Source organism: Ailuropoda melanoleuca, chromosome 5 (genome assembly GCF_002007445.2).
Source record: "Ailuropoda melanoleuca isolate Jingjing chromosome 5, ASM200744v2, whole genome shotgun sequence".
Lineage (NCBI taxonomy): Eukaryota > Metazoa > Chordata > Mammalia > Carnivora > Ursidae > Ailuropoda > Ailuropoda melanoleuca.
Genome location: NC_048222.1, coordinates 42,156,891 through 42,183,036, shown reverse-complemented (window position 1 = coordinate 42,183,036; position 26,146 = coordinate 42,156,891). Strand labels below are relative to the sequence as shown.

Genomic DNA, 26,146 nt, shown 5'->3' with positions numbered 1-26,146 from the left:
AGGCCTGGGGTTCAGATGGCTCCTTTCTGATGCCCCTCGCTGAAAACCCCTGCACACGTGGCATAATAGGGCGGAGACCCGCTCTCTCCCAGGGGTTCTGGATGTTCTGCTGCCGCTGAACGCACCGACCTTGGCACCACCGGGACGCCGCCCTCAGCAGCACTGGAAGGTGGGTGGTACAAGGCACACTGTCCACCCCACACCCTTTACGTACAAGTAGGCTCTACACCCAAAGTGGGGCTCGAACACACAACGCCGAGATCAAGAGCTGCCTGCTCTACCGACTGAGCCAACCAGGTGCCCCACCTGCCCCTCTTTGGAAGCTGCACCCCCTCCTGCTGGAGACTCTACCCACCCACAGCCTCTGGGGGGGGTGTTCCCCCCAGGCCGGTCCTGCCCAATAACCTTTTTCCTCCTCATTGTTCCCCATCAAAGGTGTCTACCCCGAGACCCGCCCCCTCCCGTGGTCTCCCAAAGCTAGCCTGTGGAAGCCAGGTGGCCCCTCCCGTGGTCTCCCAGACAAAGCAAGCCTGTGGAAGCCAGGTGGCCCCCTCCCGTGGTCTCCCAGACAAAGCAAGCCTGTGGAAGCCAGGTGGCCCCTCCCGTGGTCTCCCAGACAAAGCAAGCCTGTGGAAGCCAGGTGGCTCCTCCCGTGGTCTTCCAGACAAAGCAAGCCTGTGGAAGCCATGGCCCCTCCCGTGGTCTCCCAGACAAAGCAAGCCTGTGGAAGCCAGGTGGCCCCTCCCGTGGTCTCCCAGACAAAGCAAGCCTGTGGAAGCCAGGTGGCCCCTCCCGTGGTCTCCCAGACAAAGCAAGCCTGTGGAAGCCAGGTGGCCCCTCCCGTGGTCTCCCAGACAAAGCAAGCCTGTGGAAGCCAGGTGGCCCCTCCCGTGGTCTCCCAGACAAAGCAAGCCTGTGGAAGCCAGGTGGCCCCTCCCGTGGTCTCCCAGACAAAGCAAGCCTGTGGAAGCCAGGTGGCCCCTCCCGTGGTCTCCCAGACAAAGCAAGCCTGTGGAAGCCAGGTGGCCCCTCCCGTGGTCTCCCAGACAAAGCAAGCCTGTGGAAGCCAGGTGGCCCCTCCCGTGGTCTCCCAGACAAAGCAAGCCTGTGGAAGCCAGGTGGCTCCTCCCGTGGTCTTCCAGACAAAGCAAGCCTGTGGAAGCCAGGCGAGCAGAGGAGCTCGGGGCAGATGCGAGCACCCTTGGCACTCGTTATTCCAGGCCCGTCACACTCTAGCCCGAGCCTTCCCGCCTGTTCCTTTCATCGTCCCCCACACTCAGGTGCCCACTTCCCAGCACACCAGCTACCTCCCCCAGCCCCTGCTTCATCCCTTCATGCCCGTGTGGAAAGTACGCTCTTTGCCTGGACCGACTTCCTCCCACCTGGGGAAACTCATTCCTCAGAACTTAATCCAAATGCTACCTCTTTCTTTCTTTTTTTTTTTTTTTAGATTTTATTTATTTATTTGACAGAGATAGAGACAGCCAGCGAGAGAGGGAACACAAGCAGGGGGAGTGGGAGAGGAAGAAGCAGGCTCACAGGCAGAGGAGCCTGACGTGGGGCTCGATCCCATAACGCCAGGATCACGCCCTGAGCCGAAGGCAGACGCCCAACCGCCGTGCCACCCAGGCGCCCCAAATGCTACCTCTTTCATACAGCCTTCCCCGACCATCTTTTTACCATTGCCCAGAAAAATAACAGCTTGTGTTTTTTGGACGCTGTGTGCCAGGTACGAGGAGCTTGGTGAGCATTTTTGCAGACCAGAGCTCATAGCAACTCCATCCAGCAGTACCATCACCAGTTCTAGGTTTTACAAGAGGAAGCTGAAGCATAGAGAGGTTAAGTAACTTGCTCAAGGTCATACAGCAGGAAGTGACTCAGTGGGAGTCGGGACAGGTCAAAGCCCACACTCCTAACTGCTGTCCTGCTCCGCCTCCTGGGAGCTCACACAGCACTCAACATATTTCTCTGTGTGCTCGCCCTCTTTTGTTTACATGGCCATCTCCACTTCTGGATTGAGACTTTTGAAAGTAGAGAACGTGTCTGGCTCCTCTGAACATCCTCAGATCCCTGGATCCCTCAGCATGAGCCAGGCCCATGGCAGCTGTTCAATTCATGTTGCTTGCTAGTGGATGAGGGAAGCCAGAATTAGCATTCCACTTCTTCACTTGACCTTGGGAAAGACGTACAACCTCTCTGAGCTCTAATTTCTTTCTCTGGGGAGCGGGGTGGAGAAGCCATGTGGGAAATAATGCTAATACCTAACTGATGTCTCCTAGCTTATTGTAGAGATCAAGCTGAACAAGACACTGTCACGAGGAAATGCTCTGTAAGGGGTGGGATGCTGACCATTATAAACGGTAGCAGTTGGTACTGAGGGCAATGTGTTACCCGCTCCCAGGTAAAACATGGTATCCCTACAAGGGCCTTACCGTTAATGATATCTTCATCCTAATAATGTGCAATACTGGAAGATCAGCTGTTGGGTCAGGCAGGTGGGAAGTATCTGAGACCAAAGCAGAATCTAGTCACCCCCATGGCAGGCTTCTGTACCTACCCTCCTTGCTCACATTCCAGAACGTGCTGTTCTCCCAAGATCCTTGGGCTGAGTCATGTTCCTCCCCACCCAGCATCTCCCTTCTCCCCAGGGCTCGGGCCTGACAACTCAGGTCCTGGAAAGCGGACTGCTCCCACTAGCAGCCTTGCACTCTTTGGAGGGGGGGGTCAGACCAGTGGCAGGAGTGCCAATATCAGCTTCATAAACCACCTGCAGGCCCCCGTTTCATGTCAGGCCTGTGCCTGGCACTTTGGCCTCACCTCAACTCCAAGAAGGAGGTATTAGAACCCCACTTTGTCCAAGATTAGAGAAGAAAAGGGCTTACTCAAGATCACAACTATTGGGCTTGAACCCAAGTCTATCAGGTTCCAAATTCTCTAGTCTTTCCCATGCTCCCCCTTCTTTCTCTGGGCAAGTTCAAGGAGATTTATATCCAAGATCCACCCAGTGCATGCTTCCTCAGCATGAGCTCAGTCCCTGAAGGAACTCAGATTTCAGGCAAATTCCATATTTCCTTGATTCTAAAATACATTCCTATTCACAGTTTTATATTTCTGAGATCAGGATCTTACAAAGGGAGGAGCCCTAGAGACTGTATCCCAGTGTCTCTGTCCAGCTCCCAGCTACTCTTGTGTCTTTGGGGGAGTCACCTCACCTGCTGGTACCTCAGGGAGTTTAGTCAGCCTGACTTTGGGTACCAGCTCTGCCACTTGACAGCTGAATGGCTTTGCAATCTTCTCTGGGACTCAGTTTCCCCATCTGTAAATTGATGGGAGGGGTCACTGATTTTTTTACCTCTATATTTAAGCTGCAGAATGTCTTCGTTTCCCCAGCTGCACGTAAGTCAGAAGCTAAGCTGCCGTTGATAAAATAGTGGCTGGAGGGCCTGGAGCCCTGAGGTTTCCTCTACTCCCTCCACTCCTGTGGGAGCCTTTCTGGCAGCCTCGGCCTCCTCACTCTGGCAAATTCCTCTGCTGAGCCCTGGTTTGGGAGAACATTGCTCTGGGAGGTGAAGACAGGGCCGGAAGATCTGGGCTCAAGCGTGGACTCGAAGTGGCTGGGACGGCTTCGGTATAATCACTTCCTGGCTCGGGGCCTCAGCTTCTCCTCTGTGAAGTCAAGCAGTAGGTGAGAAGTTTTCTAAGAATTTGTTCTGGTGCGAACATTCCGTGAACACAATCTTCCCGTGCTCTACCTGTACTTTGGTTGCATAGTTGGATCACCTAGGGAGCTCCTAAGAAAATGAAAAGATGCCAGACTTCCTCCCCACCTCCCATGTTGATACAATTGATCTTAGGAGGGACTGGGGGACATCAGCATTTTTAAAACCTCCCCAGGCGATTGTGATAGCCACCGGGCTAAGAAGCATGCTCCTCCAGGCTGAAAGCCTCAGTGGGGCATAAAGAACAAAAGTTCCAATGACATTTCAAAGAAAGGGTCCTGAAAGCTTAACTTAGGGAGAATTTGGGGTGTTTTTTTCTGGCAGTCCTATTAGTAAATTGGAAGATGGGTGCTTAGGAACCTAAATACTAAGGTCAAAATACTCATTTGAAAATTGTTTGAGGGCCTCTGGGTGGCTCAGTCAGTGAAGCATCTGACTCTTGGTTTGGGCCCGGGTTGCACGATCTCAGGGTTGGGAGATCCAGCCCAGCGGGCCCTGGGTCTCCTCACTCAGCAGGGAGTCAGCTTGGGATTCTCTCGCTCCCTCTACCCCTCCCCCTGCCCACGCTCTCTCTCAAATAAATAAATCAATCATAAAAAAAAAAAGAAAACTGTTTGATACTGAAGTCTCTAAGAAGTCATTCCTGGGTGACTGTATGATGGGGAGAGTTTGCACGTTTAAATAGTGCCTACTCTCAGAGTCTGTAAACTAACCGGAGAAGCAACAGTATGGTGTAAAATTCAGTGTTAAATCTGAGATAACCTTTTACCGAGCACTTGTACTGCACGCCAGGCACCAAGTGCTTTACGGTAAACAAATTAAATCCTCACAACAACCGTTGAGGAGGGTTTGGGTGTTATTCCTGTGTCATACTTAAGGAAATTGAGGGTCAGACTGTTATGTGAACATGGCCAAGCCCATAAAGCTAGAGAGTGGCAAAGGTCTAAGCCAGGCTCCAAAGCCAATGCTGGTGTCATTTGGCCATCCCACTGATCTTGGGTGGGGAGGTTCCCATAAGCTCTGTCGGATGCCTGGAGGAACCTGGGTCTGACTTCAAAGTATGTGTTCTCTTAATTGAAAGGGGAATCCCTCAGGATGCTTGCAGTGACTGAAGAGGCTAGGTGAGGGAAAGTGAGGAAAGGTCAGTGACACAGGGCCTTCGATTTGATTAGGGACTGGAGCAGGAGAGCGAGAATATACAGTTCATTTAAGAAAGTGGCAGTGTCCCCCTGGGTGTGTTAGTGAGGCGGGAGGTGGCTCAGTCCTGAGAACCTATCCAGGACAAGGGCTGTGTCCTCTTCGTCTGTTTTCTCGTGGCCTACCAAAGGCCTGGCACATGATTGTTACGGAATATTTCCTGAATAAACGTTGAGGGCAGCTTCTTTGAAGTCACTAGGAATTTTTATTTTTTTAAGTAGGCTCCGCGCCCAGCATGGAGCCCAGTGTGGGGCTTGAACTCACAACCCTGAAATCAAGACCTGAGCTGAGATCAAGAGTCTGACGCAGAGGGTTAGAGAATCCAGATTAGGTGCCTATTCTGGAAGGATTATCAGACAAACCCCAAATTTACTAATTTTAGAGGGGTTCATCTGCTTCTCTCTCCCCCTTTCCCCAGTACAGCTTCAACAGACCAGAGAAATGTCAAAGAAACCTCTGAAAAAAGTATTACACTGACTTTCCTTTAAATTTCCCAGGGAGCATGCGGAGACCACTATTTAGAAGCTCCAAGAAGCAGCCCTGAGAAAATCCCAGCTGCTCAGGAAGGACATGCTAATCGCTGGCTCCAGGCACCACCTACCCCTGCAGTACAAACGGCTGGCTGTTGGGAACATTTTCAGGCAGAGAACAGCTCCCTGCACACCGCCCCTTGGGTCTGGATGCATTTTTGGCTAGTGTTTATACTAGAAGGCCCATGTAATCACCTTGCAGTCTTCCTTTCTCCATTGCAAGCACATGACCTTGTTTGGTGTATTAATCACTCCACAGTTGTCACTAATCAAGGAGAGATTGTACAAATAAAGAAGGGGTGGGTGGAAGGAACATTTACATCAATTAATTTTAGCAGCATCTTTATTGCAACAAAGAACCTGTAATAAAATGCAACAAAACTAGTGTTTCACTTTACATGATTAAAAGCCATGTAGCTGAAAATGAGAAAACCCATAAACTTACTGGAGTGAGACATGCAATTCTTTTTATACAAGTCAATGCTTAAAACAGCAGGCACTTTATGTTCTAAAATTAAAGACCTGAACTCCAATTGTGCTGAATACAACATAAATTTGTATTTGGGTTATTCAAAAATAAACATACAAATATTACTTTTTCTCTCTGTGAGGGACTTCTGAAATGATTACCTAGAACTGTCTCTTGACCAAATAAGAAAAGCAGGAGCCAGCACCTCACACTAACATGTCTCCATATCGTAGGCTGCAAGACAGATAGGCGAGGCTGGGTAGGGTTGGGAAAGTGGAAGTCAGGGAAGTTTCCTTATTCCTTTATGTCTGCTGGGAATGGACACTCACCTGCAAATCTCTTAGTTTAGATATGGCCATGTCTCTTTTCTTACTTCAAATAGCTCTAAGTTAGGCTCCCAGGCTTAAGTAAGCACTCTATTCTACATCCCAATTCCCAAATCCCCCACTACTAGGAAGACACACTTAGTGTAACAGCTTTAATTAACTTCAGAATGTCATATACTAATTAGAAGTACTGCTTCATTAATAAGCATGCTTAGCATTTACTTTAGAATGGAAAAATTAACCATTTTATGTTATCTTTAAAATGTTTCATAGGAATATATTAATAAATACTTCTTTAAAAATTTGCCTTGTCTACGTATCATTTAACTACCATGAGTCAGGGCATCTGGATGGAGTCTAGTACCAACTGAACACTACCTGGCTGCATGGCCAGGGGTATATTTTCTCCTCTCTTTATACGTAGGTTCCTCCTCTAACCAATGAGAACATTAGATTATATCAAAGATATAATAGCTTGAAAAATTTATGATTCTACAATAATGAGAGATCTTATAGGAGTCATTCCACCTAAAGAGAGAATTATGTTACAGACAGGTGGGACATACCTTCTGGAAGGAATAAAACAAGTAGTAAAAAAAAGTAAGCATCAGTATCTATATCTCATCCTGTTAAAAAGTAATGCATGCATTGTGACTTCATCCTCTCGTATGAGGCTTTTGAAATGAGCCAACAACGGCATCGAGGGAAGAACCTTCATTCCAAAATGAATCTCCAGACAAAGAGGGTACATAGTTCGCGACACCTTCCGCTTCTTTCAGAGAAGGGCCCGACGGTGACGACAGGGGAGAAGCTACGTTGGCTATTGCTTTAGGTGTTTGTAAATCAGTCCAGTGTAAAAATCACCTGTTATTTTCTCAATCTAATTCCATTCTCTATAGAAGACTTTGTCAAAGTAGCCCATGAACAACTTTAGAATCACCCTGGAAAGGCTGTTAGAAATGCAGATTCCTGGTCTCCACCCAAATCAACCAAATCCAGACTTCTAAGAGTAAGTTCAAGACTGCACTTGTTTTTAGTGATAAGCATCCCAGATGAATCTTCGATTCTCAGTCCCACTGCTCAACAACGCAGAGCAACTATTTATCAAGCCTGCCAAACCCACCCCATCTGATGGCTAACCCAGTGCTTTCTGGCTCTTACCAGAAAGTGTTGCAGCCAAACTGTCTTTCTGCACATGAATTCAGTCACATATTTTCCCCCTATAGAAGAAGAATGGCATTTAATGCACTGGGGATTATAACAGAGGCACCCCTGTCATATGAGGAAAGGACAGGCAAGACGCAAAAGGAAAACACTGGTGAGTTCAAGAGTACATGAGGCTCTTTAAAGGGTTGTTTTGGTAAAATGAGAGATGCCATTTTGAAGAAACAGCCCTAACGGGTAAGAGGTTTCAAATGAGTAAATGTCTAAAAACCACTGTATACCATTTCCATTTTGCATATTATATAAGGATTGATCCCCGGAGGCCAATCAGTTCACAAACAAAAACCACCTTCGATAGTCAGATATACACTTAAATCAAGGGGGAAAATACTTTCTTGGGAGAAGAATTACCCAAATCAATTTAATTTAACATTGAAAAAAATATAAACACACCTTGGCATGGGAAAATATCATGAACAAGAAAATCAATACATACATAGACAATAGGAAAAGTGTGGTAGCTATGATACAGTATAAATACACAACCAGCAAAACCCAATCCCCTTCCCAAGGGCAGAACCACCAGGTCTCCCTGCCATTTCTGGACCTCCCCCACCTCCCACCTGGCTCTCAATGATGAATTCACCTCTGATACACAGTCATCACCCTTACTAACGGAAGCTGTGCTCTCTATGGGAGAAATCTACTCTCTGTAGTGGTGAGAAAGAAAAAGAGCAATTTTTCTTAGAGCGTTGTTTAAAAGGCCTGGAAACAACTTTCCAAACACTGAGGCTTATGATAAAAAGGGTCAAACTCATAGGTGCCTTCTCTGCCACTGGCAAAGTGACCCAACAACACCCCAAGACTTTAAGATGACAGATTCCAATCAGCACCTGGAAGCCTATGAGCTCCCTTAACAGTCGAGTGCTAGGGCTAAACCAGGAAAATGTCATGGCCATTTAAGACATTGCCTAGAGGCTCTGAACACTTAAAATAGAGCCATGGCTTGCCGGCGATCCGTTTCTGGTAAGGAGGTGGTCTGGAAACCTCTTTAAGCTCACAATATCTAAATGATGCTCAAATAATTTAAAAAGTTTAAATTGGTAAGGTTACCAAAATAAAGATGAAAATAACAAAAAATGAGAATTAGAAAAATAACTAAGGAATAATGTTAGTCTGTAACTGTGTTGGCAAGACAGTGATTTCTTCATTCTGGTTTCCTTAACTAACATTCTAGCAGTTTAAATTTCACCCCCCAAACTTTTTCATGAGGATTTTTGGTCAAATTTTACTTCTACTTAGTTCTTAAGCAGATCCTTTCCTTTTCCTCTCCCTGTCATTCTCCACACCCTGGTATCTCCCACCCTACCACGATTCCCTTCCATCACCCTAGAACTCTGGAACATTTCAGTAAGGAAATACCCAATGGAAACTGGCCCCACTAAATTTTCTGAAGAGTACAAGTCAATGTGTACTTTTCCCTTTTCTTAAAGGAGAAGAAATTGCCTGCAAATATTTAAGCTCTAACCATTTGATTAAAATTTTTCTGCCTGTAATTATCAATATTATAAGACTAATTAAACCATGCTACATGTACAGTTACTTGCCTTTGTATGAAAGGAAAACCCACTCTGTCATTTCATCAGAGAGAACTATTTATACTAGATACAGTTGAAATTGGCTAAAACTGGTCAGAGCTTGAATGAAACGAAATAAGTGTTTTTAGGAGGCCACTAAGTTATCCTTGAAAAATCACTAATGACTGGTTAAGTCATAGGTTTAATAGTGATTAGTTCATAACATGCTGGATACACCCCAAGCAATGAAGCATAAGCTATTCAATTACATTTAAGTGCTATCAAATCTGTAACTAGTCAGAGTTTCTGGAATTGAACCAAACCAATCACTAATATCATCATATTTTAACAAACTCAGAAGTATACTGTAAAAATACACTAAGTCCATGAGGTTTATAATGCTATTAAGAAGTGAAAATAAGGTAGTATGCATACATGGTGCTAATGTCTTTCTTTCAGTAATTCTCATGGTATTTCTGGGTCCTTTAGAAATATGTGTCATTCAATTTTGTGTGTGTGGTTAAGGTATTACATTACTATCCACGAGCTGTAGATGCCTGCATGGCACCAAATATACTTTCAGAAGTAGATGTTATGTGGCAGGTACCAAAATGTGATGATCAATTCCAAGTCTTCTAACGATTAAACCTCCTCATTTGGTTAACAGCCAGTGTATACCAGAGTTCTACACAGGTCAAAGTTATATGACTTTCAGAGCAGCAATACGCGACCCAAGGTTTTCTTGAAGGTAGTGCAGAAGATGCAGTTCATAATGTTCTCCGGATTCAGGGACTCTTATGCTGTGTCTCTCCTGAGGATAGATCTTCAACAACAACAAAAATCCAAATACAGAAAGTGAGAATTTAACAATACATCTCCTTCCAAAGCTTTCCACAGAGTTTCAACAGGATTAATAATATGGAGCACAGCCTCTCCAAGATATTACACACATATATCCAATAGAAAGGCCCCTCCTCTCTTTTTATCATTCCTTATATACCCCAAGGCTTATGGAAGGATTTATCGATAGATCACTGGGTCTCCAAGTGTGATCTAGAGACTTCTGGGGAACTCAGAAGCCTTTCAAGTGATACAAAAGGTCAAAACCACTTTCAGAACAATTTGCCTTTACTCACTGTGTTGGCATTTGCACCGATAACGCAAAAGCAATGACGGGTAAAAGTGCCTGTGCCTTAGCATCAATCAAGGCAGTGACATTAAATTGCACTGGATGTCACCGTGTTCCTCACTACCACACACTTGCAGTAAAAAACAAAAGTTTATTAAATTGCAACCCTTGAATAGACGGCTTTCTAAATGTTCTGTGGTGATGCAATGGGAAGAAAGCAGAAAGCACTTCTGTTACAGGATGTCTAAAGGAAAAGCACTTATGAAACTGAGTTGCAAGCCAAACTGCCACTTCTTAAATGGAACTTCATTTTTCAACTTGAAAGAATGACTGGCAACTATGGTGATTCTGATTGGGTATCTGGCAAACATCTGCTCAAAAATGAATGAAGTGAGCTGTTCACTTCAAGGATAACACTGACAATATTCATCACCAATGATAAATTTTGGGCTTTTAAGTAAAAATTAGAATTTTGGAAAACTTGCATCTCCCACAACCAGCTCAGGAGCTGCCCCAAACTTATAGACTTTTCTGCTGGGATCAGGGGTGTAATATTAATATAGGTGATGTTAAAAATACTGTAAAATGAAATGAGTCAATACTGAGAACCAGTATTTTCCAGATGACCAATGTATGTGTAAAAGACCCATTAGAAGTACAAGATCCAACAGATTTTAATGTAACACAGTATGAAATGTTTTAGATATGGCGTCAGACTCCACACTAAAACTAGCCTTTAAGAAACGAAAATCTGTCCAGTTTTGGTGTAGTATCCAAGAAGAATATCTACAGTTATCTGAAAAAGCTAAAATATTCCTCCCCTTTCTTAACTACATATTCTGTGAGGCTGAATTTTCTTCATACAGTACTTCCCCTTTATCCACAGGGGACACACTCCAAGACCAAAACTGGATGCCTGAACCATGGATGATACCAAACCCTATAGATACTGGTTTTTCCCCGCACGTACACACCTATGATAAAGTTTAATTTATAAATTAGGCACCATAAGAGATTAAAAACAATAACTGATAATAAAACAATCATAACAACATACTATAATAAAAGTTACCTGAATGTGGTCTCTCTCTCTTAAAATTATCTTGTAATATGCTCACACATCCTGTGATGATGTGAGATGATAAAGTGCTTAGGTGATGAGATGAAGTAAACTGAGTGACACAGGCACTGTGATACAGCGTTACGCCACTAGCGACCTGACACTATGTCAGGAAGAGGGTCATCTCCGTCGTCTTTTTATTTTGAGAGAGAGAGAGAGAGAGAGAGTGTGGGGTGGGAGGGAGAGGGAGGATGAGAATCCTAAGCAAGCTCCACGTCCAGCATGGAGCCCAAGATGGGGCTCCATCTCACAACCCTGAGACCATGACCTAAGGAGAAATCAAGAGTCTGACGCTTAACAGACTGAGCCACCCAGGCGCCCCAGCGATCATCTGCTTCTGGACCTCAGTTGACTGAGGGTTAACTGAAACCTCAGAAAGCAAAACTGCACATAATGGGAAACTACTGTATACTTTAGCCCAAACAACACTTCCCGACAGATTGCATGTGGAAGCAGATATGAGAATCTAGGTGTCTTCCTTAAGCCAGACATTAAAGGAATTTTACAAAAATGTAAAAATAATGGTATTTCTCTATTTTTTTTTGTTTTGGAAAACAGTTTTTCTCCCCCACAAAAACTGTGATTCGTGTGTTAACGTGTAATAGTTTATTATTTATTATTTTTTTAATATTTTAAATTTTTCTTAGTTTTGGGGGTGCCTATCTGGCTCAGTTGGAAGAGCATGCAGCTTTTGATCTCAGGGTCATGAGTTCGAGTTCCACACTGGGTACAGAGGTTGCTTAAATAAATAAATAAACTTAAAAAAACACAATTTTTCTAAGTTTTAATATCTTCTATGAGAAATACTGACAGACACAACCCACACAGACGAAAGCTCGTTGGTGTGCATAGGGGTCCTGAGGCCAAAATGCTTGAAAAGACAAATAGGTCATAGTTTATCTACAGAAATGTCAATTGAAATGTAAAAGAGGAAAAAGTAATATTTTTCATTTCTTATGAGCACATAATCTGTGAAACAAGTACAAACGAGGAAGAAACAAATAGGTTATCTTTTAAAACCCTTTTTTTGAGTAATGGAGCAATGGAGATGGTTAAATTGTGGCTTTCTATTTCAATGTCAATATAAAATAAAATTAAAAGACCACGTAAAGAAAAGCAAAGAAGGATACTGAATGGACTCCTGTCATTGTCTCCATGATTACAAACTAAAAGCAGTTACAGATACACAAGTCATATAATCCAATAGGCCAGTTCTTAGCCCAGCTTCAATAGAATCTTAATTTTTACCCAACTAGAGGCCCTACTAACTATGCCTATGACTTTAGATCTCATAAGCAGGGAGTGGCCACAGCTGAAAATTCAGCCTTACTCCATAGTTTATTGTATTTCAAAGTAATCACTAATTATTACTTAATTCAATCAGAAAATGAAGAACTCACCTGTAAATCATATGGCTTTCCAGCCCTCACTAAAAAACTCAGTAATATACTGGTGTGTGCAAAATGGACATTCTCATCCAAGAATCCATGTAGAAGTAGTAAACGATTTGGTCTAGAGAAGTGGAATTAACACAAGATTAGGCAAAATAGAGTACTTGGGAAAACCACTTAACTCCTTTGATCACAATGAACTATTAGTTAATATAATTATGTAATATGTACAACTATCTATAGTTATGTAATATACAATATAAATTATATAAAAACATATATAACTATATAGTAATATATATTTAATGTTAACAATAAAGTTAACTTCCTTATACCATAATATTAAAATAAGAATTCAACATTTTCAATAATAAATTTATAATATAGTAACCACATACTACATGTAATGAAAAATTATGTGTTCAATTTCTTATGAAGATACTAGCATATATCAATAATCATAACATGTCCCTAGGGAAAGAAAAGTCATAAACATTGTCTATAGAATATATTTAAGCAGAAACAGAATTTTTTCCACCTTGAAAGAGTTATATACTTAAACTTCTTAGCAGTAATTGCTTCAAATATAACTTGTAAAAAAAACCTGGTTATATGAACTGGCCTGTAATTCAGCTTTGAGAAATAGCCATGCCATTTGAGTAGTCTATAAAATATTAGTCTTGGTTTTGCAGTATTTGTAGTTTTCATTGTTATTAAAGACAAATTTTTACACTACAACTTTAAATTTATAATCTTAATTTTATTTTATTATTATTTTTTAAAGATTTTATTTATTTATTCGACAGAGATAGAGACAGCCAGCGAGAGAGGGAACACAAGCAGGGGGAGTGGGAGAGGAAGAAGCAGGCTCATAGCGGAAGAGCCTGATGTGGGGCTCGATCCCATAATGCCGAGATCATGCCCTGAGCCGAAGGCAGACGCTTAACCGCTGTGCCACCCAGGCGCCCCTATAATCTTAATTTTAAAGCTTGAACTTACTCAGAGGGAAACTTTTCTGCTTGCATGGCCACAGATCCTAAGTAATAGCCCTGTTCATTCTGGTCAGGGTGGCCCATATAACGTTCTGTGTAGCCTGTATCATAGAAGATCCACAGAGTGACCGGGGCCCCAGCAATAGCAACCTACAGAAGACAATAGTAACAGTGAAGTGTGGTCCAAAAAAAAATGGCTAGCAATGAGAATGTGTAATTGCAAATTTATAGGCTAAATTATCCTTAGGCTTTAGCCCCACAACTGGGGCATACATGGTCTCAGGCAACTCAGAAAATCAACGTGGAGAGCCAAGGTCAAGAATTTGATACTGTGTGAGTCAGTTAGCTTCATGTTCCACAGGCCTGCCACATACCAAACCCTTAACCTGGGCTAGTTGAAATATACACACGGGCCCCTTTGTTAAAAGGGGAGACTGAACTAGAACATATGAATGCCTCAGTGTAAACTCATTCCTGTTACTAGGGAAAAAAAGTGTGACAAGTGTCAGCTTTATATAAGAAAAGTAGTCATTTCTTTTTTCTTTTTTAGCCTCTGCTGGCAGTACAGAATTTTTAACAATGAATGAAATATATTTAAGCACTAAACACTTTCCTCATTTTAAGGCTCCCACACACAGTTTTATATTTAAATATTCTAATTTCTTTCTTGACAGCTGCAAGCCTGGGAAAATTATGGCAGTTTTCAGAGTTTATTTTGTGGTTATTATAAAGATTATCTGAATATACATGCAAGAACAAAAGCCCTATCATTTTAATTCTTAAAATTATTTTTTACTGTAAGATAAAATCATGTTATTGAAATAGTAAAAAAGAAAAACACTTCATAACTGCCATTCTCTTAACAACTTTTAACATCTTTATATATTTCCTTCTAGCATATTTTTCCAGGAAGTTGTTTATAAAATTGTAACCATCATTTATATATTTACTACGTTTCATTCCATAAAGATCTACTTAGGACCTACTATGTGCCACGCATTGTGCTTGGCTACCGAGGATACAGTGATGTGAAGGGAAGTCCCTGCCCTCAGAGCTTGCAGTCCAGCAATTAAATAAGTATTTACAATCCAATACGTGTGTGTGTGTGTGTTTTACTAATCGTGACTATCTCCCATAATCTTTGGCATGTCTATAAATAGCCAACAACTGGTCATCAAGTTGACAAGTGTTTTTAATATGTATATATAGATATGTAAATATATATCTCACACGGCTATTACAAGTTGAGAAGATACATCTACTACCTCACATGACTGTTAGATACACAAATCCTAACATTCCATAATATTGCCAACTCTGTAAACCTTTAGAAAATAGGCATTTTCTCGTATCCTCAATTTATAGAAAATTCTACCCCTACTGCAAAAAGAAATAGGAAGTCACATACCCTGAAGATATCCGATCTCTGCATTAATGCCATCAGGGAGAGGTATCCTCCATAGGACCAGCCATGGATGCCCACACGATCTAAGTCAATGAAATCATATTGAGAAGCTAGATATTGGAGTCCTTCCACCTGATCGTCAATTTCTATTTGGCCCTGTCAAAAAAGGGAGAACATTTCACTGATTCTGATGAATAGAAGTCTCATTAGCAGTGTTTCTAAAGCTGATAAATGGTTTTTACTAAAAATACCTGTAGTTTTTTTAGAATTATCAATTGAGATTCTGTTGCCAGAAAAAAATTTTTTTAGCTCTATTTAGAGATAGCTTCTGTTGCTAGCCAGTCCTAGAGTTTAGTTACCCCTTAGTCACAAAGTTCTTTCCTACTGAGACCCAAACTGTTCCTTCCTATATGGGTATTTCCCCTTTCCATTTGTTCTGTTGTCTGCTAAGAGGTCAGCATCTTCCTTGTAACAAGCCTTCCTATACCCAAAAACAAAAAAATTAGCCTCCTTAAGTGGTTGACTAGTTTTACTTCTTTTTAAAACTTAATGCAGTAAAGCAGAAGGAATCACTCCTGAGGTCATATCCTCCTACTTCCCCACCATCTACTTCTAGGAACTGAATACATGCTATTTCTTTAAGGTCCTATTAAGTCCTAACTCCTACCACCACCACCCTGTCTGTATTACTAGGCCTGCCAGTGCACACAATCTCACTTCACTGAGCCAAAAACAAAAATAAAAACAAAAAAACTTACATGAGAATACAACATAAGTTCAAAGAACTGGCTGTGGGAGAAAATCCCATGTCTTACTCAGCATGTCCAATACACTGGCAAACACAGTAACTGCCTTACTGTGTAAAAGGAACATCGGATTCTCATCATTTCCCAAAGCAGCAGAAAGGACATGGGGCATCTCTAAAAGGTAGCATTTAAAGCTTCCTGTAGAGAGAAAGAGGCTTGTCACAAGGAAGGCACTAACCAGTTGGTTTCTCTCTTCACAGAGGACAGAACAAATCTCAATTATTCCTCTCAATAGGGCACAGGATGCTGAAAAACTACGGTGCTACTTTCTGGCTAAGCTGGATATACAACATAGAAAGAGAGGGTATTTCTGTGTAAAAATGGTTCTATCTCAGCTCCCCGAAGTTATTTACAGGTAGACAGGTAGACGTGAGCTAGCCTAGTGAACAGCAAGTTTCATCTTCCCTCCCACCCCTGAACTCTAACACAGACATAGACACACACACACACACACACACTCTCTCCCCCCACCCGCCTCCCTTCTCTCCCACTCACTCACAGCCCTTTCCCCCAACTTGCTCTCTGAGATTTCACACCAAACAATGAACCAGTAAATGTAAATATCTTTAAAAGAAAAATGTTTGTATGCTCACACACCATTTTGTATTTAAAAGCGCCTTCAAATTTAAGCCCTCGGTGACAGGATCCCCTGTTGTCTATCACTACAACCACATAACCCAGAGAGGCTAGGGTATTCAAGCGGAAATACTTGACTCCTTTAAACCGATTATTCACCAACTGCACCTAAGAAAGAAATACAACTTTAGTGAAATTTATTATATGGTGAAAAGCAGAAAGCTTGAATTTTTTGCATTATTCTGCTTTTAAAATGAAGCTTTATTTTCTTGTGGCAAGAACACTTACCACAAGATGTACCCTCTTAATGAAATTTTAAATGTACAATACAGTATCATTAACTATAGGATAGTGTTGTACAGATCTCTAGAACTTATTCATCTTGCATAATTGAGACTTTGTGCTCAGTGATTAGCAACTCCCCGTTTCCCCCATCCCTGACTTATTTTTAAATTAACTTAAATTTCTCATGTTTATGTTGTTTCTTTTTCTAACTTCACATTCAAGGTTCAGAGCAATTACAGGGCAACTATAGACTTTAAAGATATTCATTACATACGAGACAAGAGATTTAACCTACTCCATAGAAAAAGTTACTAAAGTTACTAAAATCGTTACCGCTACCCTGAAGAACTGTGTCATTCAAATGACAGAGACAAGGATAAGTATGATCATTTTTCTTCCCTACCCATCTCTTCTGGGGTTGTCTCTGACCAGCTGCAGAAAACTTAGTATTTTAATGAAACACTGTGACCAGTCCAGCCTCCTTTTTCCTGTTACACAAATCAGTGCAAAAGGTAGGATAATTCTTCAATCATTTATCATGCCATCATACTTCAAAATGACTGAGAACTAAATGTAGTTTAGCGCCTCAACAGAAATAAACTAGTGAAAAGAGGACTTCATTTTTAAAAAATTTTTTCATTTATTTAAGTAATCTCTACATCCAACGTGGAGCTTGAACTCACGACCCTGAGATCAAGAGTCACATGCTCTTTGACTGAGCCAGCCAGGTGCCCCAAAAAGAGGACGTTAATTAGTAGAGAGAAACTTAGAGAATTTCCGGGTTTAGTACACACTCAGATAGACATTAAACAATGACAAAAAAGGGTTCTGGCAAAAATGAAAGAAGTTTATTTATTTATTTATTTTTAAGATTTATGTATTTAGAGAGAGCGAGCATGTGTGCGATTGGGGGGGGGAGGGGGAGAGGAAGAGAGGGAAAGAGAATCCCAAGCAGACTCCCCACTGAGCATGGAGATCTACGCAGGGCTCCATCTCACAAGCAGGGCTCAATCTCACAACTGCGAGATCATGACCTGAGCCAAAACCAAGACTGCGACGCTTCACAGACTGAGCCACCCAGGGGCCCTAAAAATGAAAAGTTTTTTCTGGCCAAAACCAACAGGAAAACCAAATCAGCCACTTAAAGTTAAGAATCAACACCATCTTCACGCAATAAATACATACTGAGCATTTATTAGGATAGACTGGGGTGTGTGTGTGCTGTGTGTAGAGAATCTTTTCTCTTCGAATTTCTGGACATTCAGTACCTTTAAAACAACTGCCTAACTGTTCTTCCTGTTTCTACTCTTGTCCTCCTACAGTCTATTCACACGGTAGCTGAGGGATGATTTTAAAATGTAAATTACATAAGACTTTATAGCTTAGCTCCCTCCAATGGTAAAGAGTTTAGACCTTACTCTAAGATCCTTAACATTGCCTTTTAAGGCCTTATATTATCTGGCCCTTGGCTATTTCTGTGGCTTCATCTCATACCAAATCCCTACTTGTACACTATGCTCTAACCTTATTATCTACTATACCAACTTGATTCTAACCCCTAGGACCTTGATATTTACTGTTCCCTCTGTCTGGAATGCTCTTCCCTCAGATCTTTAAGGTAGTTCACTCCTTCTCACCTTAGGTACCCTCAGAGACCTTCCCTGAACTTTCTATCAGAACTCCCATTTTAGTCTCTTTGCCATCCTCTTTCCCAATAATTATTCATTGCACTTCCATTATATTAAGTTATATCATTTACATGTCTAGCCATTTATTATTTTCCTCATTAAGCTCCATGAGGGTGGGACATTAGTCTGATATGTTCACTATGGTATCCTCACCGCCTAGAATGGTACCTAGTACATAACAGGAACTCAATGACTATTTGCTGAATGAATGAATGAAAAATGGAGATAGGAGAATAATGTTTTCCCTTTCTTTTTTAAAAAATTATTTTTTGTTTTAATTTCATTATAGTTAAGAGTGTTTTCCCTTTCTCTCTTGGGAAGAGGGGCAAAAAAAGGAGGGAGCTGAAAAAAGAAGTACTAGGCACAAAACACAAAAATGAGGATTTAAAGAAAACTACTTCCGGGTGGCTGGGTGGCACAGGAGGATGGGCGTCCGACTCTTGGTTTCTGCTTGGGTCCTGGTCTTGGGGTCCTGGGACCAAGCCCTATGTCTGGCTCTGTGCTTAGAAGGTAGTCTGCTTGAGGACTCTCTCCCCCTCTCCCTCTGCCCCGCACCCCCCCCAGTGCTCATACTCACTCTCTCTCAAATAAATAAATAAATCTTTAAGGAAAAAAAAAAAAGAAAGCCACTTCATTTCTTTGCCTGTTGTCACACACTTAAAAATGGCCTCAATTGCCTGATGTGAACATTTCCCCCAAGAGCCGGTGTTTGTGCCTTTGCAGCTGGAGGCCTGCTACTTCTGGAGGAACGTACTTAAACATAATGCCCTTTGGCATTGTGAATTCAGAAGTCTCCAGCATCAGTTCTTTAAAACCTGTGTGTCCTGCTATCACTTAGCCTGCTTTCTTGTACATTTATATTTATAAAAGTATCTGGCACATAGGAAACATCACAAGGATTTGTTAAAAAAAAAAAAAAACATTTTAAAGCATACAGGTGTTATCAATAAAGAGTTTAAAGAACTAAGCCTATTTATAGCTTTTCTTGGATTTCATTTTTGTCCAACTATAGACACTGCTGCATTTAGCGACTAAGTAATTCACTTCGTGTTACAAATTGTGACACTGTTGCCAATCAACAGATTCCCACTTTGACCTGAATATACACCAAGAAAGAACACAGTTTGGACTGATAATAAGATTTAATAAAAAACTTATTTTTATTTATTTATTATTTTTTATTTGAAAGAGAGAGAAATAAGCACAAGCAGAGGAAGAGGCAGAGGCAGAGGGAGAAGCAGACTTCCCGTCCAGCAGGAATCCTGATGCGGGGCTCAATCCCAGGACCCCAGGACCATGACCTGAGCTGAAGATGGACGCTTAACTGACTGAGCCACCCAGGTGCCCCCTGTGGCTTTTAAAACATAATTAGTAATAAGGAGTAATATAAAGGAGTCCCCTAGTTTTAAAGATCTACAGAAGCAGTTAATCTTTATAGTGTGTTTGTCACATATCTCATCTATCATTTCTTCACTGCAAAGGAGAAGCATCCTTCTTACTTAGCCTTAATATCAAAATAATACACTAAAACACGTAAAGCTTCTGAGAGTGTCTTGTAATTTCTCTCTTGAATTTCTTTGTATTAAGCCTTTATTTTTTAAGGATTTATTTATTTGAGAGAGACAGAGAGAGCACGTGGGCAGCGGAAGAGAAGCAGACTCCCTGCTATGCAGGGAACTGGACACAGGGCTAGGGCTTGATTTCACCAACCTGAGATCACGACCTGAGCCAAAACCAAGAGTCAGATACTTAACCAACTGAGCCACCTAGGCGCCAAGACTTTTAAAGTTTAAAAAATTTGGCTTCAAGTTTTTAACAGAAGGCTAATTTAACTGTTTATAATTTTATCATTTATGTATAGATGAGTATAATACAAATGTGAATCATGTTTTGTTTGTAAAACACACTTAACAATGGCAAAGTGATTTAACTTGATATATGATTGCCACTGCTGAGATGTTGTGGCTTATGCAGTTATTTTGCTTTTATTTTATTTTTGGATGTCTTTTTCTCTTTTTTTCTATTTTTAAAGTAAGCTCTACACCCAAAGTGGGGCTTGAACTCATGACCCTGAGATCAAGAGTTGAGTGCTCTAGTGACTGAGCCAGCCAAGGGTCCCTATTTTTTGGATGTCTTAGCATCTAGATACATTTCCAGATACTGAATAACTGGATATAATTATAAAGGATATTTACAGGAATCAAGAGCTACATTATAAAAACAAGTATAATTATATTCTAATTTCTTCAAGGGCCCAACAATAAGGTATATAATCAATAAACATTTTTTAAAAAGTTCCAATTAACCAATGCACCTACCCCAAATACTTTACTCTGAGAGTCAAGAGGATTTACTTAATATTAACATGCTAATATTTAATTCAGAGAAAGGAAAATCCAGGTGTAAACTTCTTACAATGCTGAAGGGCAGTACAGCAGTTGCCTTGACTAGATGATAAAAGTATTCTAGTCTGTCTGAGAGCTATAGACTCAGAATGTAGAGGGGGAATTCATTAGGCTACCAAGCCTTCTGAAAAGATCTATGAAGGTTCTTTTTATTTACCAAGACAGTTAACTATTTAATTTCATTTCCCAAACAAGTTTTTTCTCTACATAAAAGATAACATATTTATCTGCTGACATGAATATTCCATTCCCCATGACAGTTACAGTCCTACTGTGAATTAAGAAATTGACACTGATTTATAAATTAGCCATGTAACAAAACCCAACTTCTAAATAGGAATTAGGACATAAGCCAGAGTCAATAACAGCAGAGGCCCAACAATGCTCAAATCTTAACTTGAACAACTGACTAGGCATTTAAAAAATAAATCACCTAAACACACACACACACACACACACACACGTATGTATACAAATACGCCCACCTGAGAGGTGGGTGGGCGGACGGGTGAAATAAGTGATGCGGATTAAGGAGCACAGTTGTTGTGATGAGCATTGGGTGACTGATAATACAGAATTGCTGAATCACTATACTGTACACCTGAAACTAATATAATGCTGTATGTTAACTATATGGGAGCTAAAATAAAACTAAATTAAAAGAATTAAAATGCCCACCTGAGGACCACCATATATGAACAGCACAGTGGGGTATTTCTTTCCAGGTTGTAGGTCATGAGGCTTGTACAGCATCCCATACAATGTAAATCCAGTAGTACTTTCAAAAGAGAAAATCTCTGGAGGGGTGTAGTCAGGAAGAGGACCTATGAGGAGAAAACAAAAAAAAAGTACATAAAAGGAGTTTTCATGGGAGCTCTGCAATCTGAGAGCAAGGAAAAGAAACCATAAATCCACAACCCCCGACACAAATAAATGACCATCCCCCTTTCAGGTGATAAGCAAGAAATTACGCAAGAACATTTATCTTTAAAAAAGAAAATCTAGGGGGTGCCTGGGTGGCTCAGTTGTTAAGCATCTGCCTTTGGCTCAGGGCGTGATCCCAGAGTCCTGGGACCGAACCCCACATCAGGCTCCTCCTCTGGAAGCCTGCTTCTTCCTCTCCCACTCCCCCTGCCTGTGTTCCCTCTCTCACTAACTGTGCCTCTCTCTGTCTAATAAATAAATATAATCTTTAAAAAGAAAAGAAAAAGAAAATCTAATGAACATATTATTTGAAAAGTAGATACATAATATTCTGAATAATCCTTGGAGCCTAGGAGGCATTTAGATGCAGAACTATACAAATACTTCGTGCTTGGTTTAGTGTAACTTAATGATGGGTACGCCATATACCTGATCAGAAACTGGAAGCACAAATCTAACTTAATTTAACTTGCTCACAGCAGGCGCTCAATAAACATCTGTTCCTGATCATTAGAGAATAAGCCTAACCAGGATCCAGAAAAAATGAAAGTCATGATCAGTCTTTGGTTTACCAAAGCTATACAGACCTATCCTAAGTCTGTGTACGCTGGATGATGTTAAAATCGAAACAGAGGGGTGCCTGGGTGGCACAGCAGTTAAGCTTCTGCCTTCAGCTCAGGGCGTGATCCCAGAGTTATGGGATCGAGCCCCACACCAGGCTCCTCTGCTGTGAGCCTGCTTCTTCCTCTCCCACTCCCCCTGCTTGTGTTCCCTCTCTCGCTGTCTCTACCTGTGTCGAATAAGTAAATAAAATCTTAAAAAAAAAAAAATCCAAACAGAGATCATCACCATATTACAGACTCTACTTGTGGACATTAGAACCTACCCTGTGGTTTTGCACTAATTTCTTAATCCCTTAGCACCTATTCATGAGTGAAAATACTTAACAGGAAAAAGGATTTGGGGAGAAACTAAAGATACATAAAATTATTCTATTTTTTGTTTTAGAAATCAAGCATTTAAAAAAGATAATTCACAGTGCTCTTCACTCCCATACAGAACAAGTGTTCTATCTTATATTAAGATAGCCACAGTAAGTGCTTTAAAAGTTAAGTAAGCTACCAGCTGGTTATTCCCTAAAGCTGCAGCTTCCCTGCTCAGTCTTACTAATTCTGTGCACATTATCTTCATCTGTTTATCTGGGAAATTACCCAAACATGTGAACAAATCGTTTCCTAGCTGATATTGTGACTATTTTATTCTTATTTTCAAAAAGGCCTCTGTGGCATCTGGCTGGTTCAGTTGGAAGATCGTGCAACTCTTGATCTAGGGGTCATGAGTTTGAGTCCCACATTGGGTGTAAAGATTGCTTAAGTAAAATAAAATAAAATTAAAAAACCTCAAAAGGACCTTCCAGATCTGCTCCTGCCTGGAATGGGAGGTAACCCATCTTATCCGGTAGTTGATAGAATAAGAAGGGTGAGATCATTCAGGAACTCGGCAGCTCAGGGACAAGTGGTGGTGAGCAATGAGAAATGTGGACATACAAAACAGGTTTAGTGCACTTATGTACTAATCCTACTGAAAATCAGGTTCAGGGAAATGAGTACCTGCTGAATCCAAAATGGTGGCCCAAAATTCCTTTGTTTTGCAAGTTGGGTCATCTTCAGGACTTGATAGCTTGTAAAGGGACACACAGTGTGGATTCTTCTGGTTACTATACTTGCTTATGAAGAAGTCACAATGCTAGAGAAAGGAGAAACAATTACTTTTTCCCCATGGAAAAGTAAAAAAGGTGCTACATCTGTACCGGTGCTGGAGCATGAGTAAGGTAAGGTCTGACAATTTATGTCCATATGCAATGCTGAAGTTAAGAGCAGACTTTTTAGTGGCACCTGAGTGGCTCAGTTGGTTAAGCATCTGCCTTTGGCTCAGGTTGTGATCTCAGGGTCCTGGGATCAAGCCCCACATCAGGATTCCTGCTCAGCCAAGAGCCTGCTTCTCACTCTCCTTCTGCCTCTCCTCCCTGCTTGTATGCACTCTCTGGCTCTCTCTCAAATAAATAAATAAAATCTTGGGGCGCCTGGGTGGCACAGTTGTTAAGTGTCTGCCTTCGGCTCAGGGCGTGATCCCAGGGTCCTGGGATCGAGCGCCACATCAGGGTTCTCCACTAGGAGCCTGCTTCTTCCTCTCCCACTCCCCCTGCTTGTGTTCCCTCTCTTGCTGGCTGTCTCTATCTCTGTCAAATAAATAAATAAAATCTTAATAAATAAATAAATAAAATCTTAAAAAAAAAAGAGTGGACTTCAGTTTTTCCTCAGATTATCAGACTTGCACAGGACAATTTCACTGATTTTCACATTACTCTAAAGGAGTATTACATGAGCAGATGGTTTTTTATATGATAGGAAACTCTTTTCCAACAGGGACTTAATACCTGGCTGATGCAGCAAGAGTGGGAATAGCCACGGTCAGTCAGCCTTGTCACCTCCCCAGGGTTTACATAACTGACCACGTATAGGTGATGTTCCAAAGGAGAGTCCTTGGTGCCTTCAAAATATACCAGCTTCCTGACTTCATCAACCTGGATCTATCAAAAAAACAATAGAAAAATCAGCACTAGCAGGACCCTGACCAGGCTAGTAATTCAACAAACAATTCCCAATTTTATTTAGAACCATCTGAGTTACCCTTTGACTTGTGCCTCTTAAAAAATTTTGCCACCAATGGTAATAAACCTGAGTTGGTTTTGCTTATGACTTTTATCTAAGAATAGATCTTGTCCACAAGGAAAAAGGACACTTGAATTGCATGCTATTGTTAGTTGCCTATATGGTTGAAATATGGGCTTTTCTTAAAATGCAAGTTATTTCATTAAAATGACAACACTTTACAGGGAAAAAACATACCTATGTTGCAGCTTAGGTCAATCATTCATGCACACTTCAAAGAGTCTACTTTTAGAATCCTGTATATTTCTCAGTGCAGTATTATCTTAGGCAGTACTTTCTTGGTCTTTTGTACAAACTTGCAAAAGTATTTTATCTTTTGGGTTGAGAAATAACTGAACTCAATTACAGTTTCAATACTGGTATAGTTTATAAATAAGTATGGATAAGATCTTTTAAGTTTTCATTCAGAACTCAAAAAAACTATAAGTAAACTCAAAGCTGAATTCATTTAATATTCTTCACAAATTACAGTAAGAGTCTAAATAAATAGCTTTTATTGTTCCTTTAAGAAATCTTCTACCAGCCTATTCAAACAGTGTTTAATGAAATTCAAATTTTTTTTACATAGCAAAGAAAACATAGACACATTTCCAAAAGCAAGTATTTTTAAATGCCACATTTTCTCCAGGAAGCTGCTTCATCATTAAATATTTTTTAGCATACACAGGTACAGAAATAAACACAGTTGAGATTAAGTAGGCCCACATGACACATACAGAAAGGATACAAGTGAGAGGAAATGCCAGAACCAGCATTCATGAAGTTTCACAGGTATGTGTTAATCTGCACAGAAGGTTAGGATAGGTTCTGCTCTTGACCTAGCAGCTGGGAGTCAGGCCTTTCAAAACTGAAGAAATAACTGGTTAATTTCTCACCCCTGATTTAAAGATTATTTTCTTTGTTTTCGTGCAGCTACTTTATTAAACAGAAGTATCAGAATCACCTTGAGGGATTGGATTTGTTAAACAGATTGCTGGATTCTACCACCAGAATTTCTGATTCAGAAGGTCTGGTGTGGGCCCAAGAATTTATATTTCTAAAATGTTCCCAGGTGATGTTTAGGCTGTGCAGCTGGTCCAAGGACCATACTTTGAGAATCACTCACCAACAGTGAGGAGCACATGGGCTTAAAAGTCTCAAAGCTTTACCCAATTATTGCTATTAAAAATCTTTGGGTGGGAACAAGGTCACTGGCAAAAGCAGAGAAGGCAAAGGTAACTTAAAATAAGGCTAGGATAGAGGGGATATGGAAGAGTAAGAAAAAGAGGCACAAACACATTACTAAGTAAGCATGACATAAAGAAAGTAGAAAATTGATGCACATAACTGCAAATAAGAGAAAGACGTTTAGGTTGCCGAAATAAGATTCAGATCTGTGTAAATACAATTCTGTGGGTTCCCTCAGCATTATCCAACCATTACACAGCAGGAACTTAACAACAGCGTAATTTTTTGTTATCAGAACTTAGAATTCCACGGTAAGATTCTTCTCAAATGACAATGACACCCAAGGTCCCTAAACAGAAAAAATATATCTGGATATATAACCAGAAGGCCATGTGAGACTCTCAGTGGAAATCAGACTTTAATGGTTACCTATGATATCCTAAAGTTTTTACCAACAAAACCAAACCTGAGACCTGGATCTTCACTTGTTCTCCTTAACCACCTTCGGGACTGTTAAGTGACTTCCATAGCAGCCAGTACACAT

At 41.1% G+C, this 26,146-nt stretch overlaps 1 protein-coding gene across 5 annotated transcripts in view; it reads right to left on the bottom strand.

Annotated features, from left to right (window-relative positions):
- Positions 1–5,771: 5,771 nt before the first annotated feature.
- DPP8 (dipeptidyl peptidase 8) overlaps positions 5,772–26,146 on the bottom strand; it is a 63,768-nt gene continuing 43,393 nt past the window's right edge. For 3 of the 5 annotated variants that reach the window (XM_034660807.1, XM_034660809.1, XM_034660808.1), the window contains 8 exons: positions 24,141–24,293; positions 23,314–23,449; positions 21,458–21,603; positions 16,423–16,569; positions 15,023–15,175; positions 13,622–13,764; positions 12,632–12,743; positions 5,772–9,805 (listed from right to left, as the gene is read on the bottom strand). In XM_034660807.1, the coding sequence (XP_034516698.1) occupies positions 9,683–9,805; positions 12,632–12,743; positions 13,622–13,764; positions 15,023–15,175; positions 16,423–16,569; positions 21,458–21,603; positions 23,314–23,449; positions 24,141–24,293 (1,113 nt within the window). In that variant the 3' untranslated portion in view covers positions 5,772–9,682. Of the gene's footprint in view, positions 9,806–12,631; positions 12,744–13,621; positions 13,765–15,022; positions 15,176–15,777; positions 15,964–16,422; positions 16,570–21,457; positions 21,604–23,313; positions 23,450–24,140; positions 24,294–26,146 lie in introns of those variants that run through there. The other 2 variants (XR_004625572.1, XM_034660810.1) reach the window with 2 other exon arrangements.